The following is a 22,438-nucleotide window of genomic DNA, read 5'->3' on the forward strand; positions in this document are numbered from 1 at the left end:
CCAGATAATGAACAATAGGCCAGTGTTTTGTGCGAGTGTCTTAATAGTGACCTGTAAAAACTACAGGGGAAGAGAGCACACTCAAAAGAAAGAGAGAAAAATAAGCTTGGGATGTCTTGAAGGAAGAGGAAAGTGAAGTGATGTCTTCAGTGATGAGCCCGTGTGGTCGATGGCAGGGCCGGAGGAAGACCGAGGGGGATTTCACAGAGAGAGAACGAGGATGCTGAGACAACACAGAACTTGGAGCAGCCTGTTCTGGGGAGTGCTGAGTGCTGAGCAGTCAGGAGAAGCAAGTGGGGCGTGCCCAGTGAGCAGCTGGAGAGGACTGGGGAGTACCCTCGGCCCGGTCCTGAATTCATGCTGTGGACAGTTACGTGCATGGGGGACTTCAATCTGAGCATGTTGCAGTCTGATTTATGTTTGAGAAGTTTACTCTGGAGGTGACACGCCTGATGCACTGCTGGAGAGAGAAACTGAAGCAGTAAATCACACCAGCAAGAAACGCCTTTAAACATTTTTTTGTTAGAATTTATTTGTCATAAGAATTTCCCAGCTTATAATATTCCCCAAGTCTGAAGTCATCGTCGATTAATTGCTACTCCCCAGCAATTTGTTTCTAACTGATTTCCGCTGATTCCTTTTCCTGGAAGCATGCTAGCTCCCAAGCTCCCCAGCGGTAAAAATGAACCGTCTGGGTGATGTATGCCTGGGCTGTTGTGGGGCACCCTGTGTCTTTCAGACTGTGGATTCTTCAGACAACTCGCAGTTGTCTATTTTTCACCTGGCAATAGACCGAGGTGGAACACACATCCTTTGAGCACTCCCGAAGACACAAATAATAATGCTAAGACACAGTGACAGATGGGCTGTGGGAATGTGGGGCAGTAAATCGCGGGCTCACAGAACTATTCCAGAACATACCACTTTGTGACTAGATATCGCCCTATGAATGCGTTTGGTTTCTCTACTTCTAAAACTCCTGAATGGCACTTGAAGTTACTCCCTTTTAGCATGTAATTGATTGGCAGGCGCCATGCTTTCACCTTTATAAAAATGGACAGATGGCGCTTGAATGAGAGCTCAGCCAGCAATCAGCTCATTTTTGCCCTTAGCTCAAGCGCCCCTGCCCTCCATTTCTTGTTGATACAACAAATTAAAACCTTCCTTTCATATTTGAGGTGTTGAAATGTCTCAGGTACCACCAGGAATTTGTGTGTGTTAGGTCCTGGTGACAAAGTTTTAGAAGCAGGGAATAGAAATGTTATGATTTGCAAATGTTATAATTCAGTCATACAGCAGGATTTTGAAGGATCTGGAAAGAATTTACAAACTCGATCTTAGCAATTTGCTATCAGTTATGGTTAAGGCCCTTGAAAATAAAAGTGGAAAAAGAGATGATTTAATAAAATGTCAGACACAGAATGTGATCTAAGATTATATTTCAGAGTCCTAGTTTTCAAAGTCTGTTTTCTGTTCATTAGTAAAGAGTATTTAAGCTTATTGAGCCTTCGTGATTATTGGCTATGATTAATATGGTAGTCATTTTAGTTCCTACCAACTCAACTGTATTTCCAGCTTCATTGTAATGCACAAATACATAAGCCTTGAACCTCCTCCTGTTTGGGTGATATTTTCAGGTTTGCATAAACTTTCCCAATCCAGGAAATATCCAAAATCATGCCACAGTCTCATCTGTGGTCTCCCATGACCATATAGGAACAGTGTTTAGTTTATGACATTAACTGGAAGGGTATTACATCCTTCTCTCTTTGCCAGAAGGAAATTATTTTTTTAGAAGCAAGGATAGTTTCCATGGATGGAATATTAAGCATATTAATTGATTTTGTTCTGTATACATTGTAATCTACAGATGTCCTCTGTTTAAGACATTGTCCATGTGCCTAACTAATTTATTTAATGTCTTCTGTGTGACACACAATGTACTATGTGCGCGGAGGATCTTTTTTTTTTTTTTTTTTTTTTTTTTTTTTTGACAGGCAGAGTGGATAGTGAGAGAGAGACAGAGAGAAAAGTCTTTTGCTGTTGGTTCACCCTCCAATGGCCGCCATGGCTAGCGTGCTGCGGCCAGCGCACTGCGCTGATCTGATGGCAGGAGCCAGGTGCTTCTCCTGGTCTCCCATGGGGTGCAGGGCCCAAGCACTTAGGCCATCCTCCACTGCACTCCCTGGCCACAGCAGAGAGCTGGCCTGGAAGGGGGGCAACCGGGACAGAATCCGGTGCCCCGACCGGGACTAGAACCCGGTGTGCCGGCACCGCAGGCGGAGGATTAGCCTAGTGAGCCGTGGTGCCGGCCTGGAGGATCTTTCTAAATTGTCAGTATTAAGGGAGAGATCATAGAAGCTAAGAGAATAGTGGTGGTTGTCAGAGGCTTGGCAGGGACATTGCGGGAGAGTTGGGGAAAGATTAACAGGTACCAAGTTATAGCGAGATGGGAGTTAGGAAATTCAGAGGTCCTATTACACAGTAGGGTGACTATAGGTAGTGATAACATACTGCATATTTCTCTGGAGAATAACTAACAAATAGGATTTTGGATGTTTTTCCACAAAGAAATGTTAAATATTTGAGGAGATAATATATGTACCTTGAGTGGATATTACACAATATATATATAAATCAAAACATACAGTATTTCATAGATATGTACAGTTTTGTGCTTGCTAAAATTTTTTTAAATGCTAAAAATGTCTCAAGGTGTCACATGCATTCAGAACAAATACTGACATTTACCATGGGAAATAGACTTTTTGAAGATATAACACTGGAGGATACACTTGGAGAAGATTTAAACGGGAAAGTTGGAGGGACCAGAGCATAAATTCTTGAAGCAAGCATTAGGCATTATGAAGGAGCATCGTGAAACAGACTGATTGTTCTCTGAGTGGTAGATCGTTGCACAGGGTGTGAATTAGGAAGATGATCAGAGTAGACTGTGCTCAGATCAGAGATTGGAGGGAAAAGCTGGCATAAATTTGGGAGAATTTTTCTGAAGGATAGGACAGTGTGGAGAACTGTGAGCACTCAGAGAAAAAAGGGAAAAAAGGGTGGGGAACGCAGTTTGTGACAGCCTTTGCTTCCTGAGACCTTGTACCACTGCTTATTGGTGCTTGGAGACAGGAGTTAAAAAATAATGTGTAAAAGGTATGCCCATATTTTTGCAGGAAAATAAAGAGCAGGCAGTTCTGATTGACTGCTGAATCCCATCTGGTGTGTGGTGGGCTTGTTGGTGCTTGGCAGGGTTGTTGATCGCAGGTAAACACCACTATGAATTCGTGGGCAGTCTAAAGCAGAAAACATTCTGAACAATGCAACCAAAATGACTTCTTAATCTGGAAATACACTTCTAGATAATACCGTAGAGGTGTCATTAAGCATGTTTTCATAACCTGAGCTTGTTTGAAATTAAAATGTTTGTGTGCTTTTATTATAGAGTTCAAAATATAATGTGGGTCAGCTTTGTAATATCCATTTCCTTAGCAAACAAAATTCATATAGTAAACAAAAATTCAGTCACATCTGTTACTGACAAGTTTACACTATAATTTTATAAGGCTCACATTTTTAAAATTTGATGCTATTTTTGCCTGTTGAAGAAGTGATTTCTGTGAAATCTATAATGTTTACATTTTGAAAAATTTAATTTTGAAAATCCATTCTTAAAAATGTATCAGGTTGGGGGCTGGCGCCGTGGCACACTAGATTAATCCTCCACCTGCAGCGCCAGCATCCCATATGGGCGCTGGTTCTAGTCCCGGTTGCCCCTCTTCCAGTCCAGCTCTCTGCTGTGGTCCGGGAGGGCAGTGGAGGATGGCCCAGGTGCTTGGGCCCTGCATCTGCATGGGAAACCAGGAAGAAGCACCTGGCTCCTGGCTTCGGATTGGTGCAGCTCTGGCCTTAGCGGCCATTTGGGGGTGAACCAACGGAAGGAAGACCTTTCTCTCAATCTCTCTCACTGTCTATAACTCTACCTCTCAAATAAATAAATAAAAAATCTTTATAAAAAATGTACCATGTGGAAATTAGGCAAAAAGTTTCAGGATACAATACCAGAAGCAGAACGGTCTTCCACCTCTGCTCCTGGTCACCTGCTTTCCCTCTCAGAAAAATATCCCTGCCTGCCCCCACTTGGTTCATTTTAAATAATCCTCAATATAATGATAAGCTCTCATCCTATATCTTACTGAATTTAGTTTATTACTAAAGCAGTAAAAGAGCTAACTGTATTGATGTTACATATTGTATTTGCAATGACAAAAAATATCAGTACTGTTTTTTTAAAAAATATATAAACTCATCCTATGTGAGTGATTCTATATGATCTTTATTTTTCCTGTCTAACATTTCATTATTAATTGTTCCAGTTTTCAAACAATTCTCTGCTGCATCTGAGAAAATTCCAGCTTTTGTGACTGAAATCCTTTGTGTTTTTTAAAAGGCCACAAGTACATCTAATTCTTAAAGATTAAGAGGTGTTTTTCTTATTTTATCTAACTTGCACATAAAAAACATACCATATTTGATGGTTTAATGAAGGTCAACATGAAAATTTGCATTTTTCTTTTCCTTCATAACACCAATACAGAATACTTACATCATGTGTATTTTACATTTTATTTAATTAACTGAGAAAGTGAGCTACATAGGGCAGCAGTTATTTTTTTCCACGCCTACATTATTGGTTCTTCAATATGGCCTAGATAATAGAGAGGTTCTGTACATTGAATGAATAAATGCCAAGTACAAACTTAAATAACACATAAACCAGTATCTTTTTAAATGCTAAACAAAATTGGTCTCACATGGTATGTATTTAGATTTTGGTTCATTTTGAAATATGAAATTTCACTTTCATATTTGCAATTAATTGTGCAATAAAGAAGCCAAAAATAATGCTTATAGTAAAAGTTGCCCCAGGAAGTTTTGAAAACAGTTATAACACTCTTTACTACCTGTTGCATGTTTAGTATGTGTGTGCATGTTTATATAACTGGCACATCCTATGACAGCGTTTTCCCCTCCTGTGCTACAAGTTACACATGGTAAACAGGACACCTAATGTAATTTGATAGGGTCATTGCCTTGACTACCAGAGCCAAGCCTCAGAATTTAATCTCATATCTCCTGTGAGTCTTATCATATGTCTGGGTCACTAAGTTTGGTTGCTGGTCTTGATCTTGCCACTGATTAAAGCTTTTTGCATACAATCATTTGGGAACTAATGTAGTTTTTTCCTAAACTCTCTGTAGAATTAACCTTCCCATCTTCCTGCCATGTTTATAGCTTTATTAGCCATTAACCTGCCTTATGAATAATGTGAATGTATTCATATTTTTCTACAAAAGAGTGTTGTTGGTGATGTGAGTGTGTGTATTAGCAAGGCATCGTACCTCCTCTTATGGAAAGCACATACTTAGCCAAATTTATTAAGTTGCATTTATACTTCATATCTAGGTCAGCTTTCACTCAGTGTTTTACAATGCTATTGTTTTTGTGAACAATAAGTTATTTCTGAAAACTTCTCAAGGGAATATTTTGATAACCCACTGTTACTTATGGCAGAACATTATGGAAGTTATTTTAGCTTCCTAAATATTCTGAAACCTATCTTACGCAATTTCTTTAAAATCTTGACGTTCTATTCCTATTTGATTTCTTAGCAGGTTCAGAGTTGTAATTATATACGTGACAGAGTTCAGAGTTGAGTTATATACATAAGTATAGAACAAGTGACCTACCAGGATGGTTCTGGGAAAACAAAAAAGCTTTGCTATTTAAGGGCCATAATTCTAATCTCATGAAGGTTTCTTATTCTGTTATTCCAAGGGGAAATGTTTTTGATATTTTCATTTTATTAAAATATGCATTCAAATGACAGGATAGACCCCTTATTTACAACAAAGGTAGTACATCTTTACCTTTCTTTTTCATGAATTTTCCCAACTAAAGTTAAAGGCAGTATACGTTTTCCTTTCAAATTAAGGCAGACTTCTTGAAATTTTTCAGCTTGAGGAGAATTTCTGCTTTCTTTGCCCACCAACGGGTGATTGATCAAGTGGATTTAAAGGCCTTCGTGTTGACGACTGTGCACTTTTGGTTGTTGTAGGAAGAGGCTGGTACAGACGGAACTGGCCTTCCTCTGTTTCTTCAGTGGTAGAACGTATGTGACTAGGACAAAGAAATAGGGCTGTTTTCCCATTCCATTATTTTAAAATTTTACACTCAAAGTTCTGCAGTTGCTTGTGTTCATAAGTTGCGTCCCTTAGGAAGAATGCCTTTTAAATGTTTAAAGTGTTCCTTTTGAAAAACTGTTCAATTATGATGCAGAAATTACAGATAGCTGTTACTGGATTGACACCTGACTATTCCTTCCACAGATTTTTAAAAATATTTGTTTGCCTGAAAATGCCTTGTGATTTTATTTTTAGGGGGATAGTTCCTACGTGAAAGATCGCTGGTGCGTTTTTGATGGATTTATGGTGTTTTGTCTTTGGGTTTCATTGGTGTTACAGGTAATTAAATATTTTTAAACTACAGGGGGGAGTTCTCCAAATGAGTATTGTTTTTCACCGGAAGTCTAAATAGAAATGTTAAAGAATATATATCAAATGTAATTGTGTAATGCCCTACAGCATTATGTTTATTTTAATGGTTGTTGACAGGCAAGTTCAATTTTAATTATTATTGGTTACATTTGTGAATCAGTGTTCAATAGCTGTTGAAAGTCAATGTTACAGGTGATTATTTGTTTTTAAACAGATATATAAAATCTATTCACTGAAATACAGAAAAATGCGAGGTGATATTTCTGTATTTATAAAATAAAAATGGAATTTAAAATTCTAGCCTATTCATGTGACTAAATCCTCATTAAAAGCAGCTAAGTCGATTTAAAATGGGATTCATATTGATCAACATAAAATACTACATTCCAAATGCAACATGGCTTTATAAGAAATGGGGAACATTTCAAATGCTTAAGAGCGGGAGTTTGTTGGAAAATAGTAGAATTTCTTCCCATGCATTCATTTAGGCTTCATTTTGCTCTGAATTTCACCAAAATAAGTATATGTTTTTGATTTGATTTGATTTTGATAAGAAAACTGAATCTGAGATCCACCTTTGTAAAAAATTTTTAAGTGTACGATATGTGAGTGTTGATGGTAGGTACCATGTTACATGGCAGATCTCTAGTGTTTGTGCCTCATTAAATATTCAGAGTGACACACACTCACAGGCTGCCTGCTAGCTCCTCATGGTGTTTGTTCATAAGCTCCTTCCTTATTTTTATAACATTCATCTCTCCAGTGATCTGATTGTGTCCCACCTATTAGTATGTTCATTTTCCATTTAATCATCTTTGTGTTATTGATAAGTATGTTGATTATCATTTTGCCTCTGTCAACAAATGACAAAATTTCTTTTTTTGTCACAGTATTTTCCTATTTTCTCCATTATGGATTTTGAGTTAATGAGGAAGACTTAGTATACTTGCACTTTAGTTGAAGTTACACTTGTTTTTGTATTGAAAGCTGTGCCTCAGTGAATCAGATGAGAGATTAACAAGACGAATGTCCCTTTCATTAGTTTATATATTTCTTTTAAGGTAGCCACAGATTCAAAATGTATGCAAAAGAAACTTAATTTTGGTGGACAGTAATGTAGATTCAGAGCACAGGGTACAAGTCCTTACACTGTTGACTGTATGTTCCAAGACTACAAGCAATAATGCTAAGGGAAAATCTAAACCTGTTCATTTGCACCTTAATTGACAGGTGTTTGAAATTGCTGATCTAGTCGATCAAATGTCACCTTGGAGCATGCTGCGAATCCCCCGGCCTCTAATTATGATCCGGGCATTCCGCATTTACTTCCGATTTGAACTGCCAAGGACCAGAATCACGAATATTTTAAAGTAAGTACTGCTTTTGCCTACACTGGGGCAGGGAGAGCTTCCTGAAAATGTTCTAAGTTTTGTCAACGTTGTCTGCTTTTATCCCTAGGCGATCGGGAGAACAAATATGGAGTGTTTCCATTTTCCTGCTCTTCTTTCTGCTTCTCTATGGGATTTTAGGAGTTCAGATGTTTGGGACATTTACCTATCACTGCGTAGTAAATGACACAAAACCAGGGTAAGTTTGTGAACTGTGATAACATCTGGACGATTAACCAGGGCATTTGAAAATTTTCACAAGTAAAACCTCAGTATCAGAGAGAGAGAGAGGAGTGTTTATGTACTCTGTGCTGTGTTTCCTCAGTATTGTTTTGTCCAATTTGTGAAAGACAGGTCTGTAGTCACACCAGATTGAAAAAGGCACCAGATGGGCGAGTAGATGGGGCGCATGCTGAGTATACACTTAGAAAGCCACATCAGTCTGGCAGAAGGGGATACATTGACAAAATTGATGCACCTTTCATGATGTTAGAAGTGGGGTGCATGTTAGAGAAAAAGATCATTTTTATATTTATTGCCTCTGATCATTCTTCCCCAAAATGTTTCCTGAAGGTGTTGTAACCTCATTTCTAGACAGGACATTATGATCAGCTGCATTTCTGTTTTGTACTGTGACCAGGGAAGATACAATGCATTTAGTTAGCTAGTGTTTTTTGTGCAGGGAGAGCCCCTGCTTTTCCTACAAGGCTAACTACTGTTCATGGATGGCACGAGGGGAGGAGTTGTGGAAGGAGGAAGGGAAGGGGTGCTGGCCCCAGGGCACACTGACCGAGTGTCCTCGCAGTGCCTGTTAGAATCTGAGTGAGCACTTACAGGACCACCTAGAGGCACAACAGATGTGGCTCGACCACGTTGTAGGACGTGAGGTTGGAGAGGTGGCAGAATTAATGTTACCTCTGTTTTCAGGCTTTGAGCAGGAATTGGTCTGTTGGTTTACAGGAACTCTTCTATAAATCACAGAAAGAAAATTCTTGATTTGGCTCATAGAAACTAAATAAGAAGCATTTTATTAAGTTCAGTGGAGATTATAAACTGTCATTCATCTTCAAAATATTTTAGTGTGGTTCCTTTACAAACCAATTGAGTATATGAAGATTATTGAGTTTTAAAATCAGTGGAAACTGCTACTTGGTGTTTTCTGTACTTGAAGGTTTTTTTTTTTTTTTTTTTTTGTAAAACATGTATTTCTATGGGGGAAAACTAGGTAAATGGCAGATAATGGCAGATAAAGAATCTTCATATGTTCTTATGAGTATATACATCATGCTAATCTTGGTTCAATTCCGAGTCTTAGTTGTGTGACTTGTATACCTTGTTGAGTTCATTGCTTTGTGAGGTGGGGAGTGTAGCAGCATACAGGAAGGTGAAGTGAGAAAGTGAGCCAAGACATAAGCCCAGTGCCTGGCACACAGGGAAGCCACTCTCTCTATACTGGTTGTCTTGGTTGTCACTCACGCTCATGGTAATTGTAGATTACGTGACTTCTAAGAATATAACGCAATGTCCTGGAGACTACAGATTATGTTTGTTGTTTGCTGTCTCTCTACCCACAAAGGATGTAATTCTAGCTTGATGGAAATTTTTCTCCCCATCTGATTTTTAGCATATGCAAGGTTCTCAGAAAACATGAAAGAATGTAGTGACTTTCAAAATCATTAGGAAAATTTCACTGGTGAAATGTCAACTGCAAAACATTAGGTATTAATCAATGCCCTAATTATTATTTGTTTTATTTGTCTTTGTGAAGTACATGAATGCATGTCAAATATATCAAAAATTATTTTAGGACTGTGAGCAGACACCATGTACTCTTTTATAATATACAGTATTGTGGGGAGCAACTGAAACTAGACTAAATTACTGGAACTAAGACTAACACTATGCATCTGATCTCCCACAATATGGCACTGAGCGACAGCAAACAACTTCTACACAGCTGCCTCGCCAATTTGACTGGTAAGCTGCAGGAGCTGATCCTGCTCCTGATTGGAGGAGAGCAGCGTGCTCGGCGTGTGGGTAGCAGAGCATGGATTGGTGGAAGAGGACTATAAAGGAAGAGAGAGACAATATGCACCGGAAAACATCTGAGGAACATCTGAGCAGCCCCCGAGAGAGCCGGCCAGTTGTGTGCCGACCCTCCACGGAAGCGGGGAAAGTGGTGGGGGTGCTGCCCCTCCGCGGAGGCGGGGGGCCGGCAGCTAACCCGGGACGGCGTCGTTCCTCCGCGAGTGGGGGAACAGCAGCTAACCCGGGAAGGGCCGGGCAAAGAGAACAGCGCAGGGTCCAGTGTCGTTCCTCCGCGAGAGGGGGAGCAACACAGTATCATGTTGAAGTAAAGGACCTCATTTTTTAATCCTTTAATATAATTTTAACTTGGTACCAGGTGAGTGAATTATTTACTTAAAACTATTTTTAAAACAACAACAACCACTACCCCACAGTGCCAGCCCCGATACATTTTGATTTTCAAAGAACTTACTTAGATTTCTAGATTGGAGGGAAGAAATTGTCTAAAAATGTTCTTGCTGATAAGCAGTTTTACTCTTCTGGTCAGACAGCAATTTCTGTAAATCTTCAACATTTAAATTTTTTTTTATCTTTTTGTACTTTTTTTCCTTTTTTTTTTTTTTTTTTTGCTTTCAAACTTTTATTTGATGAATATAAATTTCCAAAGTATAGCTTATGGATTATAATGGCTTCCCACCCATAACGTCCCTCCCACCTGCAACCCTCCCCTTTCTCACTCCCTCTCCCCTTCCATTCACATCAAGATTCATTTTCGTTTCTCTTTATATACAGAAGATCAGTTTAGCATACATTAAGTAAAGATTTCAACAGTTTGCTCCCACACAGAAACTTAAAGTGAAAAATAATGTTTGAGTACTAGTTATAGCATTAAATCTCAATGTACAGCACACTAAGGACAAAGATCCTACATGAGGAGTAAGTGCACAGTGACTCCTGTTGTTGACTTAACAAATTGACACTCTTGTTTATGGCATCAGTAATCACCCTAGGCTCTTGTCATGAGCTGCCAAGGCTATGGAAGCCCCCTGAGTTCACTGACTCTGATCATATTTAGACAAGGCCATGGTCAAAGTGGAAGTTCTCTCCTCCCTTCAGAGAAAGGTACCTCCTTCTTTGATGGACCATTCTTTCCACTGGGACCTCACTCGCTGAGATCTTTCATTGAGGTTTTTTTTTTTTTTTTCCATGCCTGAAATACTCTCATGGGCTTTTCAGCCGGATCCACATGCCTTAAGGGCTGATTCTGAGGCCAGAGTGCTGTTTAGGACATCTGCCATTCTATGGGTCTGCTGTGTATCTCACTTCCCATGTTGGATCATTCTCTCCCTTTTTGATTCTATCAGCTAGTATTTGCAGACAGTATTTTTTTTATGTGATCCCTTTGGTTCTTAGTCCTATCATTATGATCACTTGTGAATAGAAATTGATCACTTGGACTAGTGAGATGGCATTGGTACATGCCACCTTGATGGGATTGAATTGGAATCCCCTGGTATGTTTCTAACTCTACCGTTTGAGGTAAGTCAGCTTGAGCATGTCCCTAATTGCACATCTCTTCCTTCTCTTATTCCCACTCTTATATTTAACAGCGATCACTTTTCAGTTAAGTTTCAGCACTTAAGAAGAATTGTGTATTGATTACAGTATTCAACCAAAAGTATTAAGTAGAACAAACAAAAAAAATACTAAGAGGGATAACATATCAAGTTGCTCATCAACAGTCATGGTGAGGGCTGATCAAGTCACCGTTTCTCATAGTGTTCATTTCACTTTAACAGGTTTCCTTTTTGGTGCTCAGTTAGGTGTCACCTATCAAGGAGAACAAGTGGTATTTGTCCCTTTGGGATTGGCTTATTTCATTCAGCATAATGTTTTCCAAATTCCTAACAGGGATCACGTTTCAGTTAAAATTTAAACACCTAAGAATCATTGTGTGTTAATTACAGAGTTCAACCAATGGTACTAGAACAAAAAAAAATACTAAAATGGATAAAGTATTACATTGTACATCAACCGTCAGGACAAGAGCTGATCAAGTCACTGTTTCTCATAGTGTCCATTTCATTTCAACAAGTTTCCCCTTTGGTGCTCAGTTAGTAGTCGCCGATCAGGGAGAACATATGATATTTGTCCCTTTGGGACTGGCTCAATTCACTCAGCATGATGTTTTCCAAATTCCTCCATCTTGTTGCAAATGACTGGGTTTCATTGTTTTTGACTGCTGTATAGTATTCTATAGAGTACATGTCCCATAATTTCTTTATCCAGTCTACTGTTGATGGGCATTTGGGTTGGTTCCAGGTCTTAGCTATTGTGAATTGAGCTGCAATAAACATTAATGTGCAGACAGCTTGTTTGTTTGCCAATTTCATTTCCTTTGGGTAAATTCCAAGGAGTGGGATGGCTGAGTTGAATGGTAGTGTTATCTTCAGGTTTCTGAGGAATCTCCAGACTGACTTCCATAGTGGCTTAACCAGTTTGCATTCCCAGCAACAGTGGGTTAGTGTCCCTTTTTCCCCACATCCTCTCCAGCATCTGTTGTTGGTAGATTTCTGAATGTGAGCCATTCTAACCGGGGTGAGGTGAAACCTCATTGTGGTTTTGATTTGCATTTCCCTGATTACTAGTGATCTTGAACATTGTTTCATGTGTCTGTTGGCCATTTGGATTTCCTCTTTTGAAAAATGTCTATTGAGGTCCTTGGCCCATCTCTTAAGTGGGTTGTTTGTTTTGATCTTGTGGAGTTTCTTGATCTCTTTGTAGATTCTGGTTATTAACCCTTCATCTGTTGCATAGTTTGCAAATATTTTTTCCCATTTTGTCGGTTGTCTCTTCACTCTCCTGTTTCTTTTGCAGTACAGAAACTTCTCAATTTGATGCAATCCCAATAGTTGATTTTGGCTTTGACTGCCTGTGCTTCTGGGGTGTTTTCCAAGAAGTCATTGCCGGAACCTATATCTTACAGGGTTTTTCCAATGCTCTCTAATAATTTGATGGTGTCAGGTCGTAGATTTAAGTCTTTAATCCATGTTGAGTGAATTTTTGTGTAAGGTGAAAGGTAAGGGTCTTACTTCATGATTCTGCACGTGGAAATCCAATTTTCCCAGCACCATTTATTGAATAGACTGTCCTTGCTCCAGGAATTGGTTTTAGATCCTTGATCAAATATAAGTTGGCTGTAGATGTTTGTGTTGATTTCTGGTGTTTCAATTCTGTTCCACTGGTCTATCCATCTCTTTCTGTACCAGTACCATGCTGTTTTGATTACAACTGCCCTGTAGTATGTCCTGAAATCTGGTATTGAGATGCCTCCGGCTTTGTTTTTGTCGTACAAGATTGCTTTAGCTATTCGAGGTCTCCTGTGTCTCCATATGAATTTCAGCATCATTTTTTCCAGATCTGAGAAGAAGGTCTTCGGTATCTTGATTGGTATTGCATTGAATCTATAAATTGCTTTTGGGAGAATGGACATTTTGATGATATTGATTCTTCCAATCCATGACCATGGAAGATTTTTCCATTTCTTGGTATCCTCTTCTATTTCTTTCTTTAAGGTTTTGTAATTCTCATCGTAGAGATCGTTAACGTCCTTGGTTAAGTTTATTCCAAGGTATTTGATTGTTTTTGTAGCTATTGTGAATGGAATTGATCTTAGAAGTTCTTCCTCAGCCATGGCATTGTCTGTGTATACAAAGGCTGTTGATTTTTGTGCATTGATTTTATAGTCTGCTACTTTGCCAAACTCTTCTGTGAGTTCCAATAATCTCTTAGTAGAGTTCTTTGGGTCCCCTAAATAAAGAATCATATCATCTGCAAAGAAGGATAGTTTGAGTTCTTCCTTCCCAATTTGTATCCCTTTAATTTCTTTTTCTTGCCTAATAGCTCTGGCTAGAACTTCCAGAACTATATTGAATAGCAGTGGTGAGAGTGGGCATCCCTGTCTGGTACCAGATCTCAGTGGAAATGCTTCCAGCTATTCCCCATTCAATAGGATGTTGGCTGTGGGTTTTTCATAGATTGCTTTGATTGTATTGAGGAATGTTCCTTCCAAACCCAGTTTGCTTAGAGTTTTCATCATGAAAGGGTGTTGTATTTTATCAAATGCCTTCTCAGCGTCTATTGAGATAATCATATGGTTTTTCTTCTGCAGTCTGTTAATGTGGTGTATCACATTGATTGTTTTGTGCACATTAAACCATCCCTGCATACCAGGGATAAATCCCACTTGGTCTGGTTGGATGATCTTTCTGAAGTGTTGTTGCATTCTATTGGCGAGAATTTTATTGAGGATTTTTGCATCTATGTTCACCAGGGATATTGGTCTGTAATTCTCTTTCAATGCTGCATCTTTTTCCGTGATGCTGGCTTCATAGAAAGAATTTGGGAGGACTCCCACTTTTTCGATATAGTTTGAGAAGAATTGGAGTCAGTTCTTCTTTAAATGTCTGGTAGAATTCAGCAGTGAATCCATCTGGTCCTGGGCTTTTCTTTGTTGGGAGGGCCTTTATTACTGTTTCAATTTCTGTCTCAGTTCTGGGTCTGTTTAGGTTTTCTGTATCTTCCTGGTTCAATTTAGGTTGGTTGCATGTGTCCAGGAATCTATCCATTTCTGATAGGTTTCCCTGTTTGCTGGAATACAAGTCCTTGTAGTAGTTTCTGATGATTGTTTTTATTTCTGTGGTGTCTGTTGTTATGTTTCCTTTTTCATCTCTGATTTTATTGATTTGGGTCTTTTCTCTTCTTTTTTTAGTTAGTTGGGCCAATGGGGTGTCAATTTTGTTTATTTTTTCAAAAAACCAGCTCCTCGTTTGGCTGATTTTGTAATGTTTTTTGGATTCAATCCTGTTGATTTCTTCTCTGATTTTAATGATTTATCTTCTCCTGCTAGATTCGGGTCTGGTTTGCTGTAGGTTTTCTAGATCCTTGAGGTGAATTGAAAGCTCATCTATTTGGTGCCTTTCCAATTTCTTGATGTAGGCACCTATTGATATAAACTTTCCTCTTAACACTGCTTTTGCTGCGTCCCAAAAGTTTTGGTATGTTGTGCTGTTATCCTCATTTACTTCCAGAAAATTTTTGATTTCTCTTTTAATTTCTTCTATGACCCATTGTTCATTCAGGAGCATGTTGTTCAATCTCCATGTGTTTGCATATGCTCTAGGGATTCCTGAGTTGCTAATTTCCAACTTCATTCCTTTATGGTCTGAGAAGCTGCATGGTATGATTCTAATTCTTTTGAATTTGCTGAGACGTGCTTTATGGCCTAGTATGTGGTCAGTCCTAGAGAAGGTTCCATGTACTGCTGAGAAGAATGTAAAGTCTTTAGCTGTAGGATTGAGAGTTCTGTATATATCTGTTAGATCCATTTGGACTATAGTGTCGTTTAAATCTACTGTATCCTTGTTGATCTTCTGTCCTGTTGATCTGTCTATTTCTGAGAGTGGAGTATTGAAGTCCCCCAGTACTATTGTATTGGGGTCTAAGTGTCCCTTTAAGTCCCTTAACAAATCTTTTAGATAAACCGGTGGCCTGTAGTTTGGTGCATATACATTGATAATTGTTATATCTTCCTGTTGTATTGATCCCTTAATCATGATATAGTGTCCCTCTTTGTCTCTCTTAACAGTTTTTGTGGTAAAGTTTATGTTGTCCGATATTAAGATGGCTACGCCCGCTCTTTTTTCATTTCTGTTGGCATGGTATATCTTTTTCCAGCCTTTCACTTTCAGTCTGTATGGATCTTTGTTGGAAAGATGTGTTTCTTGTAAGCAGCAAATAGATGGGTTTTGTTCCTTAACCCAATCAGCCAATCGGTGTCTTTTAACTGGACAGTTCAGGCCATTCACGTTCAATGTGACTAATATAAGTGGTAACTTTGCCCTGCCATTTGCCAAAGATAAGTTCTAATATATGCTTTGAATTCCCTGTGATCTTTTGCTGTGAGGTTTCCTTCCTTTACCTTCTTTCATATTGATGACCGTGTTTCTGTGTTTCTGTGTGCAACACATCTTTAAGCATCTGTTGCAGGGCCAGACGAGTGGCCACAAAGTCTTTCAATTTCTGTTTGCTATGAAAAGTCTTTATTTCACCTTCATTCACAAATGAGAGCTTTGCAGGATATAATATTCTGGGCTGGCAGTTGTTCTCTCTTAGTACCTGGCCTGTATCTCACCATTCCCTCCTAGCTTGTAGGCTTTCTGATGAGAAGGCAGCTGTGAGTCTGATTGGAGATCCTCTGAGAGTAATCTGACGTTTCTCTCTTGCACTTTTTAGGATCTTTTCTTTATGTTTCACTGTGGAGAGTTTAATTACAACGTGTCGTGGTGAGGGTCTCTTTTGGTCGTGTTTATTAGGGGTTCTGTGAGCTTCCTGTACTAGGATTTCTCTGTCTCTCAAACCTGGGAAATTTTCTGCTAATATCTCACTAAAAAGGCCTTCTAATCCTTTCTCCCTCTCCATGCCTTCAGGAACTCCTAGAACCCGAATGTTGGATTTTTTAATAGTATCCTGAAGATTCCCGACAATATGTTTTAGATTTCTAATTTCCTCTTCTTTTCTTTGGTCTGACTGTATCCTTTCCTGTTCTCTGTCTTCTAAGTCCGATATTCTCTCTTCTGCTTCACCCATTCTGTTTGTAAGGCTCTATAATGTGTTTGTCATTTGATCTATTGAATTCTTCACTTCATTATGATTTCTCGTCACTATCACAGTTTCCTGTTCTACTAGTTGTTTCATTTCATTTTGATTCCTCCTTAATATTTCATTTTCGTGAGAGAGATTTTCTATCTTGTCCATTAAGGATTTCTGTAGTTCCAGAATTTGTTTTTGAGAACTTCTTAATGTTCTTATCAATTTTTTGAGATCTGCTTCTTGCATTTCTTCTAACTCATCATCTTCATAATCTTGAATTGGGGTGTCTTTTTCATTTGGGGGTGTCATAGTGACTTCCTTGTTTTTATTACCTCGGTTTTTGCGTTTGTTATTTGGCATATTGGAGATATTTGGTTTCTTCACTGTGGTGCTTTTTCTTGTTATACTATGACTCTAGATTAAGTGGACTGTCTGTTTTTGATGGAGCCTTAGAGGCTTGAGATGGGTGTGGCCTGAGAGCTCTGTTTGGTGTGCCAAAGGTGACACTCCGAGGTTAGGTGTGGTAGATCTCTCTCTCTTTCTTTCTTTCTTTCTTTTTTTGATTCAAAAGGGAAGCTGAATGAAGTTGGAGGTAGTTAGCAGGCAAATGATACACCCACAGGAGCCAGAGATTGGAAGCTCTTTCCCAAGGACCACGCAGGGAATCTGTTTGGCCCTCAGAGTGGGCTCAAATTCTCCTTCAGTCTCCCACTGGGTTGCCAAAGTTACGGAATTGTAGCATTTCTGGAGAGTACTCACGTGAATTCCGTGAGTTCTCTCCCCCACCGTCTCTTTTTTCACAGTCTCGGTTCAGTAGCACCACAAATTCACTAGGTCCTTATCTCCTGTTAATTCACCCCGCCCAGAGTCAGGTTTTTCTGCTAGGCTCAGGGCCAGTGCAGACCTGAGGTCGCTCTGCTTATGACGTATGTCCAAGATGGCGCCTGCTCTTTGTCTTGCTTGCCTTTGAGAGGTGAGCGGAGAGAGAGAAACCTGTGTCCGTATCAGTCACTTTTGTTTCTCTCTCTCTCTCTCTTCTAGTTAGCCTGGTGAACTTTTCCCCCCGGGGTCGTTCCCTCTAGTCTCCTCTTTCCGCTTGCCTGCCGGCATCTCGGGCTATTGAGGTTCGGCTCACCTCGCGTTCCAGCACTGGTGTGTTGAGTCTGCCGCTGGTGTCCTGAACTGTGGGCTCCCACGCTCTCCACGCAGGTCCACTGTGAATCACGCGTTCCGGAAGAGTTTCTTCTGCTGTTTCCTCCCCTACTCTTCCTTGAACCTGCAGTATCTCCACTTTTATTAAACTGTCTCTCCCCGGACTATCAGTGTGCTCCCTTCCTATTCCACCATCTTGAGAGAACCTGAAGATTTAAAAATTTTTTAAGAATTGCTTTAAGGACCAGTTTCTGGTCTAACTTATTGAGAATCCCATGATAATTTGAGAACAATATGGAGTCTGCAGTTTCTGAGTGTAGGTTTAAATGCCACCACCCATGTTGAGCTGGCTAATAGTGGTATGCTAGATATTTCTATCCTCAGGTTTTATTTGTCTGTTTCATCAATTACTGAGAGAGCTGTGTTAAATTTTTCACATATTGCAAGGAAAAGGAGTACAAATTTGTGCCACCTCACACAGGGCACCAAATATAAGGAAAAGGGTGCACCAAGTGTGAGAGAAAGATCACGGACCAGAGAGGAGACAGAATATGAACTCACAGCCAGACCAAATCGATTCAAAGAAAATAAACTCGCGGAGGTCGACCAGCTGCCAGCATGCACACAGCCCAAACATGGGGCAGAGGGCCAGATCCCAGCAGGCTGGGCCTTTTTATATCTTAGGTGGGCTAGGGGTGGGGGTGGGGGCCAGTAGGCCAAGGTGAGCTTCTCCATACGGCTTCTTCAAGTTTGGGGGCCTTTCAAACCTGGAGAAGAATGCAGGGGTAGAGTGGGGAACAATACAGGGTGTAAGAGGGAACTGGTCTCTTGAAAGAATCCAGGGGTAACAAAGAACCTGAGATGACTTAGGCTTACTATGCTATCACATATCACCAAAATGTTCAGTTTCTCTTTTAGTTCCGTCAGTTTTTATTTTCTATTATTTGCAAACCAAATAATGTTGCATAAACATAAAATGCCATATGTCTCTCTGATGAGCTAACCTTGTCATCATTATACATCTGATTTTTTTTTCTGAAGTAGCTTCTGGGTAGTCATGCTTTGTGATGAATCAAGAACATGACCTTTGAAACCTTTGAAACAAATGCTAACAATAACAATTAGATTTTACAACTCTAAAATAACTAATTTTCATTTAATCAGCTCTTATGAACCCATTGATGTTTTCCTACAATTAATGAAAATTAAGTGTACTTTGGTCCATTCCTATACTGACAATGAAAAGAAGCACATGGCAAATTCTTTTTAGTTTTAAAGCATGAGCTATAGAATTCTGAGACCAGCATGCTGATGATGGAGTTAAACCCATTGACAGGAGCTAAAATGAAGAAGAAATTCAGAAATAGTATTCTAGACTAGTTGATCAGCAACTCTAATTCCACTGTTAAAACCTTGGAGGTTTGTTTGTGCTTGTTTTGGTTTTTTTCAAATAAAGGAAATTAGTCAACGACCCATGAATACTAAATTTTTTTTTCCTCCCAGGCACACTGTGTGAAGGTAGAACTCCTACACAGCTTTGATGAGAGCAGAAAATGGTACAATTCCTTTAAAGGCTGGTTTGGCAGTTTTTTCCAAAAAGCTCAACAGGCACCCACCTCATCTCCCACTCATTCCACACTGGGTGTTTAATCACGGAAAGTGAAAACATATGCCCAAACAAAAATTGACACACAAATGTTCATAGCAGCTTTATTTGTGACAGCCCAAACTGTTGACACCCCAAATTTCCATAAATGGTAAATGGACAAACATTTTGGTATATGTTATATAATGAACCATGTTTAACAATAAGGAAGAATGAACTGTTGATATATATGACATCTTGGATGAATCTCAAAATAATTATGCTGAGTGAATGAAACTAGATAAACATTATGATATATTGTGGGATCCTATTTATGTAAAATGCTAGAAGTGCAAACTCATCTATAATGATAGAAATCAGCGATAACCTGGGAATAAAGGGTGAGAGGGAATAAGGAGTTACAAGGGGCACTAGGAAATCTTTAGCATGGATGGATATATTGATGACCTTGATGTTGGCTTTTTATATATGCCAGAACTTACCAAGCCTGGCACACTCACATGTGCAGTTTATCATATGTCAGGTACACTTACTCACACTGCGTAAAATGTTTCAGTGTGAAGTAGAAATCTAACTTTTCACGTGGTTTAGCAGTTGTTCCAGTATCATTTATCATGTTCTACTGTGTTACCCACTGAGCCACCTTTCACATTTACTGAATCCCTGTCAATACACCAGTCTGTTTTATTGTGCTTGATTGATCTATTTTATTATCCACTTATCAGTATACTCTATAATTGGCCTGCATATATAAGATTGTATTTCCAGCTCTCAGCCGTACATAAGCTCAGGATCCTGCCTTAGGATGTTAAAACCCAGTATTGGGCAGGAAGAAGGATACATGGCCCCCATTCATGCCGCCATTGTGTCAACTCCCATCTCTTCTGGCCCTACTCAAGTACTTCCTTCTCTTCTATGAATTGACATTTTTCAATGTATTTTTATTTATTAGGGCCTAGATCTACATTTTTAAATGCTCTATTTAACCAGTAGATCTAGTGGTAGTGGAAGGAGTAAGATTTAACATGGCTCATCTTGCCAGAATTAGCACTCTAGTACTCACCATCATCCCCCCCTCCCATTTTCTTCCTATACTATGAGGTCGTTGAAGACAGTATGGAGAGGGGCAGAGAGGACATTGTGCTACAATCATTTCTTCTCCCTAGTTCCTAGGACCCTAGCACAGAGTAGGTACCTAGTAACTATCAAATGCATCACTGATAACATTTTATATTTAGATGGATAGTGTAATAATAGGACAAATTGATAAAGAAGCAGAAATAAAAAAGAAGAGAGGAAAGTAAGTAAGTCACTAAATACAGGTGAGGTGCAGTGGTTAAATCATATAAAAGCAATGTTCAAAGCAGAAAAAAAAGGCAGTGAATCAATTCAAATGCAGGATGGGAAAACTGAAGGAGCAGTGAGTAAGGGAGTGACTGTGTGGGTGAAGGAAGAGACAAATGTGTGGAAGAAAATCTGTAGGCAGTTTCTGTTTTATTTTTTAAGTGTATGTAGGCTGTAGAATATGTCTAGATTGTTCCATGAGTGGATATGAAAATTGAAGATATTGTGTGGGTGGAAGACAATGGATTTGGAGGTGAGGAACAGAGGCAATCTGCAGATAAGAAAGTAGCTGTGTTCTCTCTGCAGTGAGCACAGGAAGCTCTTCACTGTTACTGTTTTATTAAAACCTAGTCAGAATGTGTGAATTATGAAACCTGTTAATTCAGCTAGATCAGGCATTGTGCCAGCACACTGACAATGACATTGACACATCAGCTATCAAACAAAGTGAGAAGAGGTACAGAAGTGCCCTCTGAACTCACAGCCCTTGAGGCTCTGCAGTCATAGACTTTGCTAGCTGCATGCCATCTTCAATACTAGAAAATTAATATCACTATGAAAAGGCCTCTTGTACTCTGAATATTGTTCAGGCTCCTTGTACTAAGAGAGAGTTCATCATGAGGAATTTCATCAGTGTTGGCAGAATGCTCAGTTGCTGGAGACATAACAGTTTTGGTGGAATATTTGCATTTTTTCCTCTTTCTCAGTTTCATAAATTCTGCCCAATAACATTCCATATATACATATATTTTGTCTTCTTTGTGTATGATTTTTTTATGATTTGTTTTTTGGTTTTTTGAAAAGCAGAGTTACAGAGAGAGAGGGAGAGACAGACAGACAGATACATACACAATACAGAGAGAGAGAGAGAGAGAGAGAGAGAGAGAAGAAAGGTCTTCCATCTGTTGGCTCTCTCGCCAAATGGCCGCAACAACTGGGGCTGGGCCAAGGCAAAGCCAGGAGCTAGGAGATTCTCCCAGGTCTCCTACATGGGTGTAGGAGCCCAAGGACTTGGGCCATCTTCTACTGCTTTCCCAGGTACATTAGCAGGGAGCTGTATTGGAAGTGGAGCAGCCGGGATTCAGACAGGTACCCATATGGTAGCAGCATAAACCACTCAGCCACAACACCAACCCCACTGCTTATTAATTTATTATTTCAGAAGAAAATAATTCACTAGCCTCATGATAGTAATGTTATTTATAATCAGAATTTTCATAAATTTAATGATTCATTTCAAGAACCAGTCACTTAGAACACTTATCTTTTAATTTACAACTTAATATTACTGTTATAATGTCCCATGCATAAGCAGGAAAAGGTTCCAACAACACTATTTTGCCATTAGTTCTAAGCCAGACATCAATTTCATATTATTTTTAATTATTATTAATTATTTCATATTATTTTAAATTTATTCATATTATTTTTAATTATCCAGACTCAAAACACAGGAAATCTCAATTTTTAAAAAATATCCATTTTTTGTTTCCTTTTATGGCTTCTAAACTGTGAGTTTAAAAAGATCAAAATCCTGTCATTTGCTACAACACGGATGAACTGGAGGACATTGTGTTAAACAAAATAAGACAAACATGGCATGGGATGACTTACCCTTGGGATTTCAGAGGGATCCACAGAAGGCAGGGTAGAGCAGTGCTTAGCGAAGCTAGGGGTAGCCGGGGAGAGGGAGAAAGTGAGAGAAG

At 39.2% G+C, this 22,438-nt stretch overlaps 1 protein-coding gene across 2 annotated transcripts in view; it reads left to right on the forward strand.

Moving 5' to 3' along the window:
* NALCN (sodium leak channel, non-selective) overlaps positions 1–22,438 on the forward strand; it is a 368,383-nt gene that overhangs the window by 27,370 nt on the left and 318,575 nt on the right. For both annotated transcript variants that reach the window (XM_089303460.1, XM_051849987.3), the window contains exons 4-6: positions 6,447–6,530; positions 7,794–7,933; positions 8,022–8,150. In XM_089303460.1, coding sequence (XP_089159586.1) covers positions 6,447–6,530; positions 7,794–7,933; positions 8,022–8,150 — 353 coding nt within the window. The remainder of the gene's footprint in view (positions 1–6,446; positions 6,531–7,793; positions 7,934–8,021; positions 8,151–22,438) is intronic.

The sequence above is a fragment of the Oryctolagus cuniculus genome, chromosome 9 (assembly GCF_051225735.1).
Source record: "Oryctolagus cuniculus isolate XC-2025 breed Fujian yellow rabbit chromosome 9, ASM5122573v1, whole genome shotgun sequence".
In the NCBI taxonomy this organism is placed as follows: Eukaryota; Metazoa; Chordata; class Mammalia; order Lagomorpha; family Leporidae; genus Oryctolagus; species Oryctolagus cuniculus.